Source organism: Argopecten irradians, chromosome 1 (assembly GCF_041381155.1).
Source record: "Argopecten irradians isolate NY chromosome 1, Ai_NY, whole genome shotgun sequence".
Classification (NCBI taxonomy): Eukaryota; Metazoa; Mollusca; class Bivalvia; order Pectinida; family Pectinidae; genus Argopecten; species Argopecten irradians.
This window is the reverse complement of record NC_091134.1, coordinates 37,651,123-37,666,825: the sequence shown is the minus strand read 5'-3', so window position 1 is coordinate 37,666,825 and position 15,703 is coordinate 37,651,123. Positions and strand designations below refer to the sequence as shown.

General features: G+C 36.4%; 2 protein-coding genes across 2 annotated transcripts; both read left to right on the top strand.

Moving 5' to 3' along the window:
- Positions 1-48: 48 nt before the first annotated feature.
- On the top strand, positions 49-15,232 carry LOC138324214 (proteoglycan 4-like). The gene is made up of 6 exons (XM_069269321.1): positions 49-166; positions 348-757; positions 1,005-1,134; positions 2,035-2,666; positions 2,699-3,926; positions 12,382-15,232. The coding sequence occupies exons 1-6, from the start codon at positions 49-51 to the stop codon at positions 12,573-12,575; spliced, it is 2,712 nt and encodes a 903-aa protein (XP_069125422.1). The 3' UTR covers positions 12,576-15,232.
- On the top strand, positions 5,344-10,467 carry LOC138308313 (mucin-2-like). The gene has a single exon (XM_069249309.1). The coding sequence runs from the start codon at positions 5,344-5,346 to the stop codon at positions 10,465-10,467; it is 5,124 nt and encodes a 1,707-aa protein (XP_069105410.1).
- Positions 15,233-15,703: the final 471 nt, after the last annotated feature.

Here is a 15,703-nt window from a genome sequence, read left to right as displayed (position 1 = left end):
TTCCGTTAGTGATTCCAGATTTTTGAATCTAAATTAGACGATTCTGAAATGATAAAGCCCGGATCGGCTGACAAGCCTACACCGACAGGTCCATCTAATGCTAATACCGACATATCACCCATAGTGCCCGGATCTAAAACAAGTGCTGGACCGTCAGAGATACCAGGTACAAAACCTAGTGATAGCAATTCAAAACCCGTCAACTCAAACTGCTAGTGATTCTTCCTCTGTTCAAACAAACGCGGACACGAGTTCAAGTTCAGAGAACACTCAGTCTGATAAACCATCAACGGCACAAGGGGACAGTTCTATTGACTCTAACACTGACAATAGTTCATCTGACACAGCCCCTCCTTCATCGCAGACAGATTCGTCTAGTAGAAACCCATCAACTGTATCAAACAGGGATTCATCTGTAACAGAGACTGACTCAAGTACAGACACAGTAGGTACATCGGGAACAGGAGCAACAGATGCATCCCAGGGAAATACTGACTCAAAATCAGATACTACAGAACCGAATAATGAATCATCGGTTCCTTCAGGTGGTGTACAGGTGGATTCAACGCAAACCAACTCAGCAACAGATGCAGCTGCTGGCTCAACAGCGGCGGACACTGCTCCGAATTCAGACACAAAGCAACCTACTGATTCAACACAAATAGACACCCCATCAGGTAGTCAAACTGACGAGTCAACATCTAAAGCAACATCCGACACTAGTGGACACCCACCAAAAACCTTCGCCAGAAAGCGTGTCTGATGATTCGGGTGCATCTGTTGTAACAGGTAACTCAGACAAACCACCAAGTGGCTCTGTGGCCCCAGACAGTTCAAATACAGCACAAGGCAGGTTCGTGCTGTAGCCCCAGAAGCCCCAGATAGTTCAAATACACCACCAGGTGGCGCTGTGACATCTGATAATGACGCGGGAAACGTTAAACCACCAGTATCACCGACAGATAAATCCCCGAAAGTGACGTCGAATCCTGTAACGTCTCCAGACCCAGTCACCTGTTGCGGATGTACCCGATGGCAATCCTTCTACTAGTGTAACGGAAAGTTCAACGGACCTTTCTGACAGTCAGTCCCTGACAGGTGATAGTAGCTCAGAAGAAACAGATACACAACAAGGTGAGTTCTCAATTCACAATGACTTGTTCAAGGTTTAAGGCTTATTTATTCACTCTGACACACAAAAGTGTGTTACAAGAGGTCACATATTTATAATACATACATGATATATGGCGTACAGTAATCAAAATATCAGAATTCTTTAAGCAATGCATAAATGTACAATTGCAAAATTAACAAGAGCATTAAATGGGTAACGAATAAGGTCGATTTGTTTGGTAACATTTGTTAGAAACAAGAACATCTCTCAGAGAAGGTTTTTATAGGCTTGACATGTTACCTGATTTCTTTCGTCATCAGCACTACACAATGAAATACTTTTAAATCAGAGATTTAGATATAATACTGCTTATCCATATACTATCTATATCTCTGCTTTAATGAACTTCTCAGAGTGTGTGCATTTTGAAATTAGCAAATTCAGGAATTGGCGTAACGATATTTTAATCTTTGAAGATTGATAAGCGAACATAAACTCCCCTAAGCAGGTTCGTCATTGAAATCTGAGGAGCACTCGCTTCTGAAAATCGTCATAATATCAATTTTTATATAATTTCCCATTTACAATTGGAAATTTTTCAAATTTCTAGATGATTGAGTTTACGTTGTGTATAGTAACATCGGTAATACTATAATATACATATTATAGTTATATACTAAATCTAACATGTATTGCATATGCGATATACCATTTTATGAACAATTTGCTAAATTCAAATTATAAATATTTATATAAGGAAAGACTTAACGATTCCATTGCTTACACCATTTGCTAAGCACTATCCATTTGACTCCGGTAACAAGTAGAACCTAAATGAAACATTTTTCTCTATCATGCCAAGTCTCTATCAAGTCGAGGTGAAGTTTTAATGTTTGAGCATTAAAAACACTTTACAAAACACATTGAGCACATTTATCACTCACAACACTACTTTTCATTTTATATAAACATAGGCATTAAAACAACACCAAAAACAGCATCGAGACGACCTGACACACCAAAAGCAATCACAAAGAAACAAACAACCCCAAAACAAACAACTGCAAAACCAACTACACCTAAACCAACAACGCCTAAACCAACAACACCAAAACCCACAACTCCAAAACCAACAACATCAAAACCAACAAGTCCTAAACCAACACCAAAACCAACAACACCTTTGGCAACAAAACCAAAATCAACATCTCCTAAGCCAACAACACCAAAATTAACAACTCCTAAGCAGACAACTCCAAATCCAACAAAACAAAAACCAACAACCCCAAAACCGACAACACCAAACCCGACAACTCCTAAACCAACAACTCCCAAACCAACAACACCAAAACCAACAACTCCTAAAGCAACAACACCAAAACCAACATCTCCTAAGCCAACAACACCAAAACCAACATCTCCTAAGCCAACAACACCAAAACCAACAACTCCTAAGCCAACAACACCAAAACCCACAACTCCCAAACCAACAACACCAAAACCAACAACTCCTAAAGCAACAACACCAAAACCAACATCTCCTAAGCCAACAACACCGAAATTAACAACATCAATCCTAAGCAGACAACTCCTAAACCAACAACACAAAAACAAACAACCACAAAACCGACAACGCCAAAACCAACAACTCCAAAACCAACAACACAAAAACCAACAACTCCTAAACCAACAACTCCCAAACCAACAACAACAAAACCAACAACTCCCAATGCAACAACACCTAAACCAATTACTTCTAAACCAACAACTCCAAAGCCTACAACTTCTAAACCGACAACGCCAAAACCAACAACACCAAAGCAAACAACACCTAAACCAATTACTTCTAAACCAACAACTCCAAAGCCTACAACTTCTAAACCGACAACGCCAAAACCAACAACTCCTAAGCCAACAATCCCAAAGCCTACAACTCCTAAACCAACAACACCAAAACCAACAACACTAAAACCAACAACACCAAAGCCAACAACTTCTAAACCATCAACTTCTAAACCAACAACACCAAAGCCTACAACACCAAAGCCAACAACACCAAAACCAACAACTCTTAAACCAACAACTTCTAAACCAACAACACCAAAGCCTACAACACCTAAACCATTAACGCCAAAACTAACCACAGCAAAGCCTTCAACTACAAAACTAACACAATCAAATCCACGCACAACAAAACCAACACGAGCTATTGAATTGACAACTACATGGGGATCTAATCCCAAACAACCAAAGACACCAAAACCAACGCCTTCACAAGAGACTACAGCAAAACATGCAACTCCATCAGCATCAACAACAAAGCCAGATGTTCCAAAGTCATCAACGCCAACACGTAAAACCCCACAGCCAACCACGCCAATAGTCACGCAACCATCAAAAGTACATACACTTTTCCCCGAAACAACACCAAAACTACCAAACAAACCAACAACAAAAACGCACACTCTTTTTCCCGAATCAACACCTAAAATCACAAACGAACCAATTATGAAAGTGGATACTGAAGCACCTACGGCAGTACATACACTTTTCCCCGAAACAACACCAAAACGACCAAACAAACCAACAACAAAGACGCACACTCTTTTTCCCGAATCATCACCTAAAATCACAAACGAACCAATCACGAAAGTGGATACTGAAGCACCCACGGCAGTACATACACTTTTCCCCCAAACATCCCATGCTACTACTATCAAACCCACAACAGAATTACATGTCCACTTCTCAGAAACAGCAGGTACCACAAATATCGAATCAAGCACAGTCCCACAGATCGACCTAGAAAAAGGTAATGTGATATATCTCTCCTCACGTAACTGTTAATCGTATACACGTAATTTTGTATTCTAAATGAATCATTTTTGAATGCAATATGTGTCCATTTATTGGGTATCATGTAAAAGTGGAAAGGGATACAAAGATATTTCTTTTAGAATCACATTGAACGAAATTCATAATAGCATAACTATTCTTGCTATCACAGACGTCAAGTGCTGAGTATTCAAAACATTATTGCATTATATATGACTCAAAATTGAATACAAGAATAGAAGAAATTACTTACTCACCATATAACATATTGCCACTCACATACTAACTGTTCTGAATTTGCATATAACATTGTTATCTGCCCTTGTATTTGTTGATTATGACGTCATGAGTTTTCAAACGTAACTTCATATTTTTCAGAGAAAATGATGTAAATTTCTATCATAAAATGATAACGTTACAATGGCTAATAACAATGCTATGTGTGGGATCCAACTCATCATTGATTTGTGACCGCTCAGTGATCTCAGTTCAAAGAAAAGCTCTATCCCTCTTTTTGATGATTTGTACAGTGTATTTTATCATCGAAAAATCGTTATGCTTAAGAATTCACATCTTGAGGTATTACTCTCGTTGAAAAGTATACGGGATTTTTTTTAGAGAAATGATCTATTTGGTGGCCATTTAAAAATATTTTTCTTCACTTTGAGTAGAGCCGAATATTCAGTTCAAATAAATATCTTTTAGTAGCAATATATCAAAAACAATCATACATATATATGTTTTTCCTCTGTTGTCTTCTATGGTATGAGCCCCTATTTCCAAAATTCTATATCATAACGAAATTTTAATAAGGAAAATTTTGATATCTCAGGAATGTACATACCTAAGACTTTTTCTGCATGGTTGGTTTAATTTTGAATTATGATACTAGAAAACCTTAAATCACAAATAGAAGTAATATAGTCTCATATATAGGCCTATATAATGTTTCTTGAGATTTATCAAATGCTGTGATGTTGCATGATGAGATGATTTTAACTGATGTTTATTTTTTTCTGATAACACTGTGCAACACACAATTATTTTAACTAGCCCATACATGATATCACTTATTACCATCATTAATTGTATTTGTCATTAATATTTACAAATGAAAGCATAATGTATTTTGAGATATTTTATGAAAAATTCATAAATAATCTCTTGAATTTTCTTTGAAAACACAAACAGATCCAAAACTATAAATCTAAAAAAAACAGAGGACAAATAAAATCACAGTGACACCTTTTCAGCATGGATAATATATAAACAGTATAAAGAATTTGAGATGTGAGGCAACATATCCCTAAATCTCAAAATACATTATACAAATCCGAATGTGAAGAGAATGGGGTATATGACAAGGCTGTTTAAATATTCCAGAAATACAAACAATGGCTACAAGTGAATCTTCCAACGAACTCCCAACACAAATACCAACAGTACGAAACCAAACAATACGTAAAACATCAACAAGAAAACCTGCTATGTTCACATCTGAACGGCATGACCTCACAACTAAACTCAAGATGCCTAATACATCGAAACCAACAAAAATCAAGCCTTCTACCTCCAAGTCAACAGTTATAACCTCTCTGCCTAAACCTACAACTATCAAACCACGTTCGTCAAAACCTACCACAGCTAAATTATCTTCGCCTAAACCTACAACAATAAAGCCTACTTCACCTAAACCTACAACACAACCCACTTCACCTAAACCTGCAACAACAAAACCCACTTTACAAAAACCTATAAAAAAGCCCACTTCACCTAAACCAATAACAACCAAGTCCTCTTTACCTAAACCTACAACAACAAAGCCCACTTCAACTAAACCTACAACAAAGCCCACTTCACCTATACCTACAACTTTAAAACCGACAACACCTCAACCTACAACAACAAAGCCCACTTCACCTAAACCTACAATAAGAAAGCCCACTTCACATAAACCTACAACTATAAAACCTTCTTCACGTAAACCTACAACTATAAAACCTACTTCACCTAAACCTACAACTATAAAACCTACTTCACCGAAACCTACAACTATAAAACCTACTTCACCTAAACCTACAACTTTAAAACCGACAACATCTAAACCTACAACTAACAAACCCACTTCACCTAAACTTACAACAATGAAACCCACTTCACCTACACCAACAACTATTAAATCGATAACAACTAAACCTACAACAATAAAACCCACTTTACCTAAAGCTACAATAATAAAATCCACTTCACCTGAAACTATAATAGCAAAGCACACTATAGGTAAACCTATAACAGCAAAACCCACTTCACCTAAACCTACAACAATAAAACCAACTTCACCTAAAGCTACAACAATAAAACCAACTACACCTAAAGCTACAACAATAGAATTTACTTCGCCTAAACCTGCAACAATAAAATCCACTTCACCTAAACCTATAACGGCAAAACCCACTTCAGGTAAACCTAAAACAACAAAGCCTACTTCACCTAAACATACAGCAATAAAATCCACTTCACCTGAACCTACAACAGCAAAACCCACTTCACTTAAACCTGCAACTATAAAACCCACTTCTCCTAAACCTACAACGACACAAAAATCGAAAAACGTACATACAACAAATCAAAAACTCACTACAGTACCAACACAAATACCTACATCAGACAAAATTGCAACTCCAAAACCCACCACAGTACCTACACCAACACAAAAACCTACATCAGACAAACCTACAACTCCAAAAATCACTACAGTACCTACATCAACACAAAAACATAACTCAGATAAACCTATAACTCCAAAAGTCAACACAGTACCTACGCCAACACAAAAATCTAAATTAGACAATAGTGCAACTCCAAAAGTCAATACAGTGCCCACACCAACACCAAAACCTACACCAAACAAAACTGCAACTAAAAAGATCACTACAGTACCCATTCGAACACCAAAACCTACATCAGACAATACTACAACTCCAAAAGTCACTACAGTACCTACACCGAAATCTAAATTCAGCAATTCCACAACTCCAAAAGTCACTACAACACCTACCCCAACACAAAAATCTAAATCAGGCAATACAACAACATCAAAAGTCACTACAGTACCCGCACCAACACTAAAACCTACACCAAACAAAACAACAACTCAAAATGTCACTACAATACCCACATCAACACAAAAATCTAAATTAGACAAAACTACAACTGCAAAACTTACTACAGTATCCACACCAACAATAAAAGCTAACTCGGACAATATTACAATTCTAAAAATCACTTCAGTACCCACGCCAACACAAAAATCTAAATCACACAATACTACCAATCTAAACCTCACTACTGTACCCACACCAAGACCACAACCTAAATCAGACAATACTACAACTCCAAAAGCCACTACGGTACCCACACCAACACAAAACTCTAAATCAGACTTTACTACAACATCAAAAGTCACTACAGTACCCGTACTAACACCAAAACCTACACCAGACAATGCTACAACTTCAAAAGTCACGACGGTACCCACACCAACACAGAAATCTGAAGCAGACAATACTTTAACTCATAAAATCACTACAGAACCAACACCAACACAAAGATCTAACTCAGACAATATTACAACTCCAAAAGTCACTACGGTACCAACACCGACGCAGAAATCTAAACCAGACAATACTACAACTCCAAAAGTCACTACGGTACCCACACCAACACAGAAATCTAAATCAGGCAATACTTTTACTCATAAAATCACTACAGAACCAACACCAACACAAAGACCTAACTCAGACAATACTACAACTCCAAAAGTCACTACGGTACCAACACCGACACAGAAATCTAAACCAGGCAATACTTTTACTCATAAAATCACTACAGAACCAACATCAACACAAAGACCTAACTCAGACAATACTACAACTCCAAAAGTCACTACGGTACCAACACCGACACAGAAATCTAAACCAGACAATACTACAACTCCAAAAGTCACTACGGTACCAACACCGACACAGAAATCTAAACCAGACAATACTACAACTCCAAAAGTCACTGCAGTACCAACACCAACACAAAGATCTAACTCAGACAATACTACAACTCCAAAAGTCACTACGGTACCAATACCGACACAGAAATCTAAACCAGACAATACTACATCTCCAAAAGTCACTACGGTACCAACACCGACACAGAAATCTAAACCGGACAATACTACAACTCCAAAAGTCACTACGGTACCAACACCGACACAGAAATCTAAATCAGGCAATACTACAACTCCAAAAGTCACGACGGTACCAACACCAACACAAAGATCTAACTCAGACAATACTACAACTCCAAAAGTCACTACGGTACCATCACCGACACAGAAATCTAAATCAGGCAATACTTTTACTCATAAAGTCACTACAGAACCAACACCAACACAAAGACCTAAGTCAGACAATACTACATCTCCAAAAGTCACGACGATACCAACACCGACACAGAAATCTAAATCAGGCAATACTTTTACTCATAAAGTCACTACCGTACCCACACCAACACAAAAATCTAAACCAGACAATACTACAACTCCAAAAGCCACTACGGTACCCACAACAACACAAAAATCTAAATCAGACATTACTACAACATCAAAAGTCACTACAGTACACGTACTAACACCAAAATCTACACCAGACAATGCTACAACTCCAAAAGTCACTACGGTACAAACACCGACACAGAAATCTAAATCAGGCAATACTTTTACTCATAAAGTCACTACAGAACCAACACCAACACAAAAATCTAAACCAGACAATACTACAACTCCAAAAGTCACTACCGTACCCATATCAACACAAAAATCTAAACCAGACAATACTACATCTCCAAAAGTCACTAGTGAACCAACACCAACTCAAAAATCTCAATCAGACAATGCTACAGTTTTCGAGATGTCACCGGGCGCAGAAGGATCGACAACGGCTCAGTTTATATTGGAAACAGAAAAAACGGAATCTCCTTTGACGAAAAACCCGATTTCTGAAACACTGGCTTCATCGAAAGAGCCTACAACAGTACAGTTCACTCTACAGACAGATCAAACAACGACAGCTACAACTAAAGAACGTTCATCAAAAACTTGGCTTGCATCAGAAAAGAAATCCACCGAACAGTTTACTTTTGAAACTGATCGAACAAGAGCGCAATCAACACACGCTCCCACATCTAAGACAGCGCCACCGGCTGATCATTCCACAACAGTGCAATTCATATTAGAAACCGACCAAACGGCTGCACCACAAACCAAGAAAATATCTACAATAGCACCACCTGCCACAAAAACACCACCAACAGTAGAATTTACTTTTGAAACTGAAAGAACATCGCATCAACCAGAGAAGGCATCGACGGCTCATTTTACACTAGAAACAGATCGAACAGAAATTCCGTCACCGAAAGCAAACAAACCCCCAACGGTACCATTTACTCTTGAATCAGATCGCACAGAAATTCCTTCACAGAAAACAAACAAACCCACCACGGTTCAATTTACTCTTGAAACAGATCGCACAGAAATCCCGACCACGAAAGCAAATAAACCCACAACGGTTCAATTTACTCTTAAAACAGATCACACAGAAATTCCGTCAATGAAAGCAGACAAACCCACAACGGTTCAATTTACTCTTGAAACAGATCGCACAGAAATTCCGTCAATGAAAGCAAACAAACCCACGACGGCTCAATTTACTCTTGAAACAGATCGAACAGAAATTTCATCGCCGAAAGCAAAGAAACCCACGACGGTTCAATTTACCCTTGAAACAGATCGGACTGACAAACCGTCGGAAAAGTCTGCGACATCAACTCCGCAGACGACAACAGAAGAGTTTACACTAAAAACAGAAAATACAGACCATCCTGTAACTCAACATCCAGATGGTCTTACCTCGGCACCACATGGGCAAATGACAACTGCACATTTCACTCTTCGTGCAGGTACAGGGCTAACAGATCCCCAGACTAAAAAAGAATCGTCGACAATGCTTCCACAATCTGAAACAAGTGAGAATGAATTAACAACGCAAGCGTTTACCGTTAAAACTGGTCAAACAGCCAAAACAGACACACCTAAGGATCAGACAGGTGTTCAAACGTTTCCACCTTTTCAGCTGACATCAGCGCCAGCAATCGTTTCCCCTGCACAAACAACAAAGCAGGATACCACAACTCCACCTCATACAACGGAACACAACCATACAACACTTCCACCTCAACACACAACACCACCAAAAATACATTCAACACCTTCACATAGACACACGAAACCTCGACAGAAACAAACTTCACCACACCAAGAGGTTACATCAACCCCATCAATCGGTTCCCCTGTAAAAACAACAATGTCGGGTACCAAAACTCCACCTCATACAACGGAGCACCAACATACAACACTTCCACACGAACATACAACACCACCAAGAAATACATTCAACACCTTCACATAGACACACGAAACCTCGACAGAAACAAACTTCACCACACCAAGAGGTTACATCAACCCCATCAATCGGTTCCCCTGTAAAAACAACAATGTCGGGTACCAAAACTCCACCTCATACAACGGAACACCACCATACAACACTTCCACCTCAACACACAACACCACCAAAAATACATTCAACACCTTCACATAGACACACGAAACCTCGACAGAAACAAACTTCACCACACCAAGAGGTTACATCAACCCCATCAATCGGTTCCCCTGTAAAAACAACAATGTCGGGTACCAAAACTCCACCTCATACAACGGAGCACCAACATACAACACTTCCACACGAACATACAACTCAACACCACCAGCACACAACTCCTTCACACCAACATTCAACAGCGTCCCAAGAACACACAACAACTGTACACCATCACACAACGAACCAGAAAACTACAACAACTAGCATTAAAGACAGAAAAACCCAACCACAATCTGTCCCATCTACCTCCCTCTTACACGACCACACAACACAAAAATCAGGAGAAACATTAGCACAAGCCATACCTTCTACTACTATTCCTTATGAGGAAATCGATCTAAAAGAAGGTAATATTTATTTGGCTATTTATATAGCATAATTATCCAAAATACTTATGCTTTCATTTGACATTAATTTACCATGTTTCGTAAAAACATGGTTGTCTTTTTATCGTTGATTATACATAGGAACAGGAATTTATTCAGTTTTCTTTGATTATTACATGGGACATAATATCTAAAATTTTTACAATGTGTGTCGTTCTGACTGCTGGAGATTCTATTGAAAATTGTTGCGATTTTGCCTTAATAATTAATAACACCAATTAAGCATTAATATCACTTTTTATTTCATCGGAAATTGTGTTTGCGAGCTGTCTAATGGATTCTCACATAAGTTTGCAAACACCAGACTACTTGATAGGATCAAATACGTTTAAATGTACGAATTTGTTGATTTTCCAAATGAATACACAACGTCGATGTCTCTATCGTGACGTCACGATAACATCGGCTCTTGCGCCAATTTAGTTTTTTATTCATAGAGGTTCGGATTGCTGTAATCATTATAACAAAACAATGCAGCGTATTTTATTACATTTATATATACAGTGCGTATTATAACGGCGTACTGCTCCTCTTGTTTATTTTTTCATTTAAATTTATTGATTTTTGTTTTAATTGTCACTGCACAATGTTGGTCGGGTTTTCAGTTTCTATTTCAAAATGCGTACAAGAGAAGAAAATGCAACAAACCATACAGGAATTTTGATGTTGCATTTTGATTTGGTAAACACGGATCCTAAGTTATCTCACATGAAGTGAAATCGTACGTTAAGACGTAATATTTATTACAAAGTTCATTTTTACCTTGATATTTTTAAAAATGTTATAAAAAATGTTACTTTTAAGAATCTACTTCCTTTGTTCATACGGTGTTCAAACATTTTCCGGTGAAACAAAAGTCATAAAGCGGTTTTAGAGGGTTTTTTTTTGACATTAGGAACCCAATCCAGATAATTTGCTTTAACAGATGTTAAACATTCACAATTTTCCCTGAATGTTTATTTTTACACCCATGGAACAACTCTCATATAACCCTAAAACTACCGAGACATTGTTTGGATCTGCCACTGAACTCATATTCATTTCGTTATGACCAAAAACAGTCCTGCGGCGTCAGTATATAGTAAATACAGTACATGTATAATTATGTTGTCATAACAACATACTTACAACGCACTTTCATATTATTTTTATTCTCTTCATTAAACATAGATAGCTTTTCACATTGTTGATTTGCTAACCAAAATACCTTTTGTAGAAAGTATAGACCAATAATATGTAATTATTAAAAAAAAACACACACTACTTTTTGTTATTTCAGACCTGCCCGAAAACTACAACGCTCCATTTGTCAACCATCCTACAATGGTAGCCACGGCCTTGATTGCAGCTTTGTCGTTCGGAGTCATCTTCTTTTTTGCTGTTACAGCAATAGTGGGGAAGAGGTGTTACGATGGCTGGCAGAGACGCCATTATTCTCGAGTTGATTATCTAATCAATGGAATATATAATTAGGATATCCTGACAAATATCATTATTTGATTATCGTCCTGGTTAATTATCTGTTGTCTAACTTATGGTCTCTATAATTAGGATGTACTAGTAAATTATTATTTATTTAACTAACGATATTCATAACAGGAAAAACCTTTTAATTATCAGTTGTCTAATTTATGGTTTATACAATAAGGATGTACTAGTAAATTAATGTTTATTTAATTAACGATATTCATAACAGGAAAAACCTGTTTATTTATTGTCAGTTATCTCACTAATGGCCTCTTTAATTACGATGTACTCTGATGTATATCATTTATTCTGATAATGGTATTTAAGCACTAAACTATTTTCCTACAGCATCTATGGTCTATATACATATGTAGATGCCAGAGCTTTGCAGACAATTTTCATAATACGCTAGTGCGCATTATGAGATGATTGTCTGCAAAGCTCTGGCATCTATATAGACCATCAATGCCATATGGAGAATCAGATAGTTTAAGCTTATACTTAGATTATCAGCACACTTCACTTTAGGATCTCTGCATTGATATTGTTTTATCGTTTATCAACGACGATTTAATCTACAAGATGGAACAGCCATTTTGACGGCGATCAGTTGAAGTCATCACGCCATCATTAGTGACATCATAATGGTCACGATTTTGGTGTCAGTGTTATACCGTCATATAATTCACTTTGCCTTGGTTAGTTTATATAGTAGAAGTGACAAGCAAATGTAAATATAAACAAAGGGAAATCCTAATGTAGCAAAAAATGTTTATCTTAACATATCTGAATAATTGTCTGTATCGATGTATGTATATCCAGTAACACTTTTGTCATGTTATAACATGTGACGATAGTTATGGCAAAGTATAGTCAGTTTCAGTCTTATGTTTTGGAATTCGATTGAATTTTCAGTTCAACAACACCTGAAAAAGAACCAGACAATACTTTATTTATTGTTTTATTTACTTTTTTAAAAGTGGGTACTGGTGCGTTGTACGATTACTTACACATGTTGTACTTTGAAAAATCGTATCTTATCGTAAATTGGGATACATTTTTGTGCTGGCATATTTGGCGCTTTTTATCATCAAAAAGGGGAAGTTTTCCAAATTAAAGCGCTTTAATTATCAAAATAGCGTCAAAGGATTTGCACTGCATCTAAACAACGAATCAGAAAGCTACCCACTACTGGATCTTTTACTGAGAATGTAATAGGCATTATAGTGGTTTTTTTTTAAAAGTTCATTCCAATCAGTTAACTAAAGCAAAAACCATATCCGAAATTATACGGATTTAAGATACTGTTTAATATATTTAATGTATTTATCGATAGTGATCAGTTTGTGCATTTAACATCCATGTAAATATGAAACTATTTATTTTTTATGCCCATAATTTGTTTTATTGATCTTAATCCATCTATGAAACAATTTGTCAAGATAGATTAAAATCTAATTTGTCAGAATCACTTTTTCACACACAACGATTGATGTTGATTGTTGAAATCATCGCTTTAATGCCGTAGGTAAAAATGGGGGAAATCAAACATGTTAGACATGTTTTGAATTTCGTTTTTAATGTTCCTGGCTCATTCGTGCTTTTTCCGCCCATTTGCGTCACATGTTGTACTAGGAAGAAAAAGCTGACCTCTTTGTTTATTGAAGTATTTTGTGTACCATAATGTTAGTTTGGATCATGATCTTAGTTTTTAATGAACTTTATGTAATTTACTGTAAACAACTCAATTCTGAGTGTTGCAATGAATTGTTTTCTTATTCGGTAGTCACTTAGAAATCGCGAAAACATGTCAAGTATTTTTAGCAGTAGAATCACAAGACGCAGAAACGCGAAATTGATTTTCCTCGAAAAAATATTTCAGCATGAAACCGAGAAAATAGGTTTGTTTACAGTACTTTTGCGTGCGCTTAATTTCCGCGAATTTCACGATCGAATATTTTCTCCGCGAGTTGATATCTTCAACGATTCTTGCACAATTAAATTTGAAGGATCTTCCATTCCATTTTAAATCTGCGCAACTTAATCTCCGCGAAAATGTTTTGAAACGGAAATCGTGAAATTTAGTAACCGCGAAGAAAAGTTGGTAACCAGTATCACTACTTTATTCTGAATATCATGTCTATGTTATATAGATGTATATATGTAATAATCTATTGCATGGAACCCTATAATTATAGATCTACAGTTGGTATTAATGTTGTCCATAATGAAGTTTTAAAAAGAGATGAATTCGGTTAGATCCTATTGTAAGTGTAAGTCAGTGTAAATATATAATGGTTGTTCACATATTTTAGTTCTGGTTCATGATCACATACTAATTATGTTTATTTCATGCCCAATCATGAAATTTAATTTTAAAGTCATCATTTCAAGTCTGATTTATATTAATGTATCCTTACCTGTCCCTATCTAATACCTTTTCATATTATATGATTTGACAATGCGCAATTTGTTCCTGTGAATTAGTTTCAATGAGAAAGTACTGCTGAATAGAATTGAGATACATATTATACTATTGATTTAATTGACAATTAGAAATATTATGTCAGGTGATTTTTAATTGTAATATTGACAATCGAAATCACTATCTGCAGATTATTTTCATGTATAAACAGGAACATTAAATGGTTTATGTAAGATTACGCTGTATCGTTATTTTTTTATTTCTTATTCAGGTATGACCTACTGATAGTCGTTTGGGCATTATACAGATAGCAAATGGAACGGCAGTTCACTGATAATCTTATTCGTTATGTTTTTTGTTTATCTATCATTAAATATTTTATAAGTACATTATTAAATAATAAATCGTTCACGTATCATCATCTCATTAATACATTGTCATTCCGTTGTTATCTTAAAATGCAATACATACGATGAAATGTAAAATAAATTTCATAGCATTTCAAAGATGTGTATTATGTGCAATAAAAATTAAAAACATACCTATTATCACCATATCCAAACTATTAAGATGCGATTGATAAATTACTGTACATAAACTTATTTTCCTGTGCAGTTATTTCAAGTATTTCGTGAACGATAAAAAACCAACGAAATCACAGTTAGAGTTAGAATCATTTAAATTAAGATAGTAAGGGAGACAACTCATG

Coding starts and splice junctions, on each gene's coding strand:
- LOC138308313 (XM_069249309.1), top strand. CDS start 5,344: ATGGCTACAAGTGAATCTTCCAACGAACTCCCAACACAAATACCAACA.
- LOC138324214 (XM_069269321.1), top strand. CDS start 49: ATGATAAAGCCCGGATCGGCTGACAAGCCTACACCGACAGGTCCATCT. Junction 758..1,004: donor AAACCTTCGCCAGAAAGCGT/GTCTGATGATTC, acceptor TAACGTCTCCAG/ACCCAGTCACCTGTTGCGGA. Junction 2,667..2,698: donor CAACATCTCCTAAGCCAACA/ACACCGAAATTA, acceptor AATCCTAAGCAG/ACAACTCCTAAACCAACAAC.